This window comes from Chlorocebus sabaeus, chromosome 22, assembly GCF_047675955.1.
Source record: "Chlorocebus sabaeus isolate Y175 chromosome 22, mChlSab1.0.hap1, whole genome shotgun sequence".
NCBI lineage: Eukaryota > Metazoa > Chordata > Mammalia > Primates > Cercopithecidae > Chlorocebus > Chlorocebus sabaeus.
In genome coordinates this window covers 45,149,185-45,156,716 of record NC_132925.1, presented here as the reverse complement: position 1 = coordinate 45,156,716, position 7,532 = coordinate 45,149,185, and the positions used below count along the sequence as shown (strand labels likewise).

Sequence of the window (7,532 nt, the reverse complement as noted above, 5' to 3'; positions counted from 1 at the left end):
GCTTTAGGATCGCCGTACCTACTTCAGGTGTTCACTTTCCCCTTGCCTTTCTCTTTGTCTCTCTCTTCACCAGCTCTCTCAGCTCTCTGGGTCTCCTGGCTTAGCAGCTGACCAGGTCCTCCGCAGGCTTGCGTGTCCTCCCACCCCCGGCTCCGCCTCCAGCTGCGGCTCCCGGAGCCCTCCAGGTCTACCAGCAGGGGCGAGGCCATGGCGAGCGGAGGTGCGGGCATCGCAAGCGGAGAGACTGGTTGGCCGCGGGCGCGGCGGCGGCGCAGGCGCACTGGGTTCGCCGCGCCGAACTGCAGCCATGGAGCAAGCACCTCCGGACCCCGAGCGGCAGCTCCAGCCGGCGCCTCTGGAGCCGCTGGGCTGCCCAGACGCTGGGCTGGGGGCTGCGGTCAGCAAGGAAGCGGCGGGGGCCGGAGAAGAGGACTCCGGGGTCGACACGGTGAGGAGAAGGGGCGCTAGAGCCCTCGTGGCCTGTGTCGTGGCCTAGCTGGCCGGGCTGGGCCGGGCCGGGGCTGGGCTGGGCCGGGCCGGGGCTGGGCTGGGCTGGGCTGGGCCGGGTCGGGCTGGCGCGGGCCAGTGGGCTCGGCCGGGGGGACCCAGCGGTGAGGGGGAGCGAGGTGGAGAGGCGGGGTCCGCAGGTGCAGTGAGAGGAGGCTCAGTGGAAAAACGGGGTGCTGGGTGCGGGGCGAGCGCCAGGCGCTGCGGGTGACTGAGGGAAGTGCCGAGACTGCGGAGGGGAGGGAAAGGGACGCGGGGTGTGGGTCCTGGATGGGCGAGGCTGGAGGAGGGGGTTTTCGGTTGTCGCGTAGCCGGGAGATCTGGACTGCGAGAGGAACGCTGATGTTTCAGGCAGTTGCTAAGGGGTTTTGCTGGGGAGGAGCTTAAAGGGACACAGTAGGGAGTCGGCAGCAGTGCTTGAGAAGGAAGGGAATGGGGGACTAGAGTGAGGCGCAGGTCAGGGGCAATTAGGGTGTTGGTCTGGTGCTGCCATCAGGAAACTGAAGAAAGTGTCAGCATCAAGAAAAGGTACAAATGAGAAAACATTTTTTAAACTCCTTATTTAGCTGTAATTTCTTTGTTGTGGGGGAAGTGCTATATTTCCCATTGGAGACTTACTGATATCCTATGTGCTTTTTGAAGACCCTTTAGTAATTAGTGATTTTCTTTTGCTTGAGGAAAAGGGGAAAAATGTATCATTATATTTGTAAGTGCTTTCATTCCAAAGTGTTTTCATATGTAATGCAAGATTTGTAGACCTGCTTATCTTGAAGCCTTTAAGAAACTAACTGCAGTGCTCCACATCAGACTGCCCTGCCCAAAGTCTCCTTTTTCTGTGTATTGCTCACACAGCTCACTTCAACCTTGACCCCCCAGGCTCAAACGATCCTCCTGCCTCAGCCTCTTAAGTAGCTAGGACTACAGGCACATACCACCACGCCCGGCTAATTTATTTATATATTTTTAAAATTTTATTTATTTATTTTTTTCTGAGACGGAGCCTCACTCTGTCACCCAGGCTGGAGTGCAGTGGTGAGATCTTGGCTCACTGCAACCTCCGCCTCTTGGGTTCAGGCGATTCTTGTCCCTCAGCCACCTGAGTAGCTGGGATTACAGGTGGGCGCCACTACTCCCAGCTAAATTTTTTTTTGTATTTTTAGTAAAGATGGGGTTTTGCCATGTTGGTCAGGCTGGTCTTGAACTCTTGACTTCTTACCATCCGCCCTCCTTGGCATCCCAAGGTGCTGGGATTACAGCCGTGAGCCATCATGCCCGGCCAAATTTTTGTATTTTTTGTAGAAATGAGTTTCACCATGTTACTCAGGCTGGTCTGCAACTCCTGGGCTCAAGTGATCTGCCCACCTGGGCCTCACAATAGTGCTGGGATTTTAGGTGTGAGCCATGGTGCCCGGCCTGAAAGCCTTTTAAGTTTAGAGACCAGCTGAGCAGGGACTTAGGGATTTGAAAGTTTTGCCTGCTGAGGAACATATCTAGGTATATAAGGTAGCATGAAGACTTTTTTGGGTGTACTTTTTTTTCTTTGAGATAGGGTCTCACTCTGTCTCCCAGGCTGGAGTGCAGTGGCACAGTCATGGCTCACTGCAACCTCGACCTCCTAGCCTTAATCGATTCTCCTGCCTCAGCCTCCTGAGTAGCTGGGACTACAGGTGCCACCACACCTGGCTAAATTTTGTTTTTTGTTTTTGTTTTTTTGGTAAAGATGAGGTATCTCTGTGTTGTCTAGGCTTGCCTTGAACTTTTGGGTTCAAACAGTCCTCCTGCCTCAGCCACCTGAGTAGCAGGGACTACAGGTACACACCACCACACCCTGCCATTAGGTATTTAATTAATATGAAATTGCAATTACAATATAAAATCTGTTTATGTTAATTTAAAAGACATTATATATGTCTCTTATTAATTAAAAGAACACTATGTATATATAGTTCTAAATATTTGAAAACCCAGGGATGCTATCATACAGTGTAAGTTGTAGTTACATACTATTTCCTGACATTTTTATTCCTTTTTTTAAAGCAGTCTCTTGACTTGTCGCCCAGGCTGGAGTGCAGTGGCATAATCTCAGGTCACTGCAAACCTCTGCCTCCCAGGCTCAAGCGGTTCTCATGCCTCAGCCTCCTGAGTAACTGGGATTATAGGTGCGTGCTACCATGCCCGGCTAATTTTTGTGTTTTTAGTAGAGACAGGGTTTCACCATGATGGCCAGGCTGGTCTCGAACTCCTGACCTTAGGTGATCCGCCTGCCTCAGCCTCCTGAAGTGCTGGGATTACAGGCATGAGCCACTGTGCTCGGCCTATGTGGTTTCTTAAAACAACTCCCTAATTTAGTAATTCATAAAGAGACACAAGCTATTTGGGCAAATATTTCAGAATTACTAGGTGTTTAAACAAACATACATTCAGTGCATTCCTTCCCTTCCCCTCTTCTCCCCTCAAAGAGAAAATCAAACTAAAAACCCATCCTTTGAAAGTCTTCACATCCCTTCACCTCTCTCTGTACTCTCTCTCACTCAGTCTGTCTTCAGTTGAGAATTACCGTTATAGTTTTATGGCCTCATTGTAGCTGTTACTGATAGGAATGTGGTCTGGGCAGAAAAGTAAGTTAGTTTTGTGTGTGCTGTGCGCAGTGGGGCTCTACTTTTCATTTAATTCTCAAAATTACTTCCAATAGATGGGTAAATGGAACCAGCCAGAGGCTCGGAGAGAAGTAATTTGACCATGGTCACAAGCTAATCAGTGGCATGGCTGGGATGTGAATCTAGGTTCACCTGGCATTGAAATCAGTGCTTTTTCCATTAAGCCATTTTGCTTCATTAAAAAAAGTTTAACGTCGTCTTGTACATTGTTCCAATACTGTATTTTAAAGTTTTTAGTGTAGTTAACACTAAGTTGTAATTTTTTAGACTAGTCAAGTGCAGTAGTGAGAAGGGGGAGAAGAGTAGAACAAAGAGTTTGATCTGTAACTGATTGTGAAAATAAATTGAGATAACTTAACTATCTTTAGACCAGCCTAAGTTGTAAGTTTGGAAAGGAAAAAAAGGTTTGAAAGATGTGTTGATTTATCCATTTTTTAACTACAAATATGTCTAGGCAAATAGTGTTCAGAGATGTAAAAAAAGCTTGCTTAACCACCATTTTTTTCTTTTTTGAGACAGAACCTTGCTCTGTGGCCCCAGCTGGAATGCAGTAGCAGGATCTTGGCTCACTGCAAACTCAGCCTCCTGGGTTCAAGCGATTCTTGTGCCTCAGCCTCCCAAGTAGCTGGGGTTAAAGGCCTGTGCCTCTACACCTGACTAATTTTTGTATTTTTAGTAAAGAGGGGGTTTCACCATGTTGGCCAGGCTGGTCTCGGACTCCTGACCTCAAGTGATCCACCCACCTCGACCTTCCAAAGTGCTGGGATTACAGGCGTGAGCCACTGCGCCCGGCCCAGCCTTATTTTTGACTGTAGATTTTAAGAGGTATAGTAATTTATGCTAACTATCCTACCCCAAGAGGTTGTGGAAACTGCGCTGCCAAAAAGTCGCAAGACTCTTCTGGTTTTAACACCACTAACCGGGATTCTTTAAACTCTACGTAAGTTCTATGTAAGCTCTTTTTCTGTACAATTTTTTAAAGCTATAGTCAGTTCTATTTAAAATAATTTGGAAAATGGAAAATATGAGAAGGGAATTCATTCTCTAAGAAAGTAGTAATTACCCCAAGCAGAAGGAGAGGAAATAGCAAGGGAGTGGTGGACAGAGTACTTTTTTTAGATTCCATTGAGTTGGCAGTTAACAGATAGGTATTTGCCAGAGGAAAAAAACATTTACAGTATTTGCCAGAGAAAACCCATTACCTGAGGAATTCATAAGTAATTTTTAGGGAGAGTGCTCTAGACCTGGGAATGCTGATGGAGCAGAGTGATTGAACAGCTAGCTGGTGGTTAAAAATTCCGGTGCACATTGAATACCTTCACTGATTGGCAGCAGAGAACTAAGTGGAGTAGACCAGATTGTGAGTAAGGTTTCAGGCATTCTGTGGGTAAGGATAATATTAAAAAGGAAGAGAAAGCTTATAGGCATAATTACAGAATTCATCACTTTAGCAGCAGATGGTAAAATCATACTCAGTAATTTTTTATTGATTGATTGAGAAGAGGTCTCACTTTGTTGTCCAGGTTGTTCTCAAACTCCTGGGCTCAAGTGATCCTCCCATTTCACCTCCCAAAGCACCAGAACTACAAGAGTGAGCCACAGCACGCAGCCCCAAGAATTTTTAAAAATAATTTTCTACCTCAGTGGCTCTCAGATTTTTTTGAAGGTGACTCACAGTACAAAATACATATTCCTTTTTTTTTTTTTGAGACCAAGTCTTGCTCTGTTGCCCAGGCTGGAGTGCAATGGCATGATCACGGCTCACTGCAGCCTTGACCTACTAGGCTCAAGCAGTCCTCCCACCTCAGCCTCTGGAGTAGCTGGAACTACAGGCACATACCACCATACCTGGCTAATTTCTTCTATTTTTTTGTAGAGACAAGATCTCCCTATGTTGCCTAAGCTGGTCTCAAACATCTGGGCTCCAGTGATCCTCCCACCTCAGCCACCAAAATTGCTGGAATTACAGGCGTGAGTCACCATGCCCAACCCAAAATACTTGTTTTTTTTTTTTTTTGAGACAGAGTCTCCCTCTGTCGCCCACATTGGAGTGCTGTGGCATAATCTCAGCTCACTTCAGTCTTCACCTCCCGGGTTCAAGCGATTCTCCTGCCCAAGCCTCCCGTGTAGCTGGGACTATAGGCACGTGTCACCATGTCTGGCTAATTTTTTTTTTTTTTTTTTTTTTTTTTTTTTAGTGGAGATGGGGTTTTGCCATTTTGGCCAGCCTGGTCTCGAACTCTTGGCCTTAAGCAATCCTCCTGCCTTGGCCTCCCAAAGCAAAATACACTTTTACGTCATAATCAGCATACACATACTTTAGTATGTGATTATTATTTCAGGAGGGCTTTCATTAGAAACTGACTAAAAGCACAGAGAACACTTTCATTAGACCCCAAAACTACCCCATTTATCTAATCGCACAACAACTATTTAATAGCCCCTAATTGGTTTTCCTTGTAATATTTAACCCTCACAATGAAAATATGATAATTAACCACGTTTACAAATACTTAGCCATTACTTCATGCGATACTTTCTGATATTTTCCTTTTCTATATTTTTAAATTAAAAAGAAACGTTGGGCGGGATGCAGTGGCTCACACCTGTAATCTCGGGACATTAGGAGGCTGAGGCACATCTTTTGAGACCAGCATCGGGAATATAGGGAGACCCAGTCTACAAAAAATAAAAAAGTTAGCCTAGTGTGGTGACTTCCGCCTTTGGTCCCAGCTACTCAGGAGGCTGAGGTGGAAGGATCACTTGAACCATGGAGGTTGAGGCTGCAGTGAGCCGTGATCATGTCACTGTGCTCCAGTCTGGGTGACAGAGCAAGACCTTGTGTCAAAAAAGGTTTTGGAGGCCAGGTGCAGTGGCTCACACCTGTAATCCCAGCACTTTGGGAGGCTGAGGCGGGCGGATCACCTGAGGTGGGGAGTTTTGAGACCAGCCTGGGCAACATTGTGAAAGCCCAGCTGTACTAGAAATACGAAAATTAGCCAGGCATGGTGGCACATGCCTGTAATCCCAGCTACTGGGGAGGCTAAGGCAGGAGAATTGCTTGAACCTAGGAGGCGGAGGTTGCAGTGAGCCATGATCGTGCCACTGCACTCCACCCTATGTGACAGAGCGAGACTCGGTCTCAAAAAAAAAAAAAAAAAAAAAAAAAGTGTTGGTCCCAACCCACCAGATTAATTTCATGGACCATGAATGTGTTACTCAGTTTGGAACACTGTTCAAACTTAACATATTGTTATAATTTAAATAAAAATTAGTGTTTTCTGAATAGCTATGCTGTTATTTTAAAAGTATTTTTATAGAAAAAAGCACAAGAGAACAGGCCATATATTATAACCCTGTTTTTCTTAGTTATTGCTTTGGACTGAATGTTTCTGTCTCCCCAGAATTCGTATGTTGAAACCTAATCCCATTGTGATGGTGTTTGGTGGAAGGGCCTTTGGAAGGTGATTAGATCATAAGGATGGAGACTTCGTGAGTGGGATTAGTGCCCTTATTAAAAAAAAAATCCAGAAATCTCCTCTCTTCCAGCCATATGAAGACAGTGAAACACAGCCGTCTGAGAACCAGGAAGCAGACCCTCGCCGAATCTGCCCGTTCCTTGATCTCGGTCTTTCCAGCCTCCAGGACTGTGAGCAATAAATTTCTGTTGTTTATGAACCACCCAGTCTATGGTCATTTGTTATAGCAGCCAGAACTAAGTTAACTAAGTTATTTACGGCTGGGGTAAGCATCACTATCAGTAAACACGTCATTTTTAACCTAGTACCAGCTACCTCTGATCAGGGTAGACAGAGCCCCAGAGGGAAGTCATTTCCATAGGTGCTTCTTATCCTTAGCTCTCTGACCTGTTTCAGTAACACAGACGCATCACACCTAGAAAAAAGGTGATAAGGAAGTATACTGTTATAGTAACAGTGGTTAGCGCTGGGTTGTGGGATACAGATGATTTACATTTACTTCATTTTTTTCAGTGTTTGTACATTTAGCATGTATAATTTTCATCATCAGAAAATTTAAAAATAATGGCGGAAAAGTAGTACTTGAGCTCTTGCTGTGAGCCAGGCAACTTTAAAAACTCTTGATATGCATTAACCCATTAAATATTCCCAATGACTTTGTGAATTAGGTACTGTCTTTAGTCTGTTCAGGCTGCTATAACAAGGTGCCACAGACGGAGTGGCTTATAAACAATAGCAGTGAATTGCTTACAGTCTTGGAGGCTGGGAAGTCCAGGATTAAGGAACTGGCAGATTCAGTGACTGGTGAGGGCTGCTTCCTGGCTCATTGTAGGCTGTCTTTTCACTGTGTCCTCACATGGTAGAAGGAGGAGAGGAACTCTGGGGTCTC

At 45.9% G+C, this 7,532-nt stretch overlaps 1 protein-coding gene and 1 long non-coding RNA gene across 2 annotated transcripts in view; both read left to right on the top strand.

Moving 5' to 3' along the window:
- The first annotated feature begins 268 nt into the window (after positions 1 to 268).
- Positions 269 to 7,532, top strand: part of SNX4 (sorting nexin 4) — a 76,988-nt gene continuing 69,724 nt past the window's right edge. Inside the window, exon 1 of the mRNA XM_007985535.3 lies at positions 269 to 448. Coding sequence (XP_007983726.1) covers positions 308 to 448 — 141 coding nt within the window. The 5' untranslated portion in view covers positions 269 to 307. The remainder of the gene's footprint in view (positions 449 to 7,532) is intronic.
- On the top strand, positions 5,040 to 6,845 carry LOC140709823 (uncharacterized). Its single transcript, XR_012090542.1, has 2 exons — positions 5,040 to 5,135; positions 6,714 to 6,845. It is a non-coding gene; the product is annotated as an uncharacterized lncRNA (long non-coding RNA).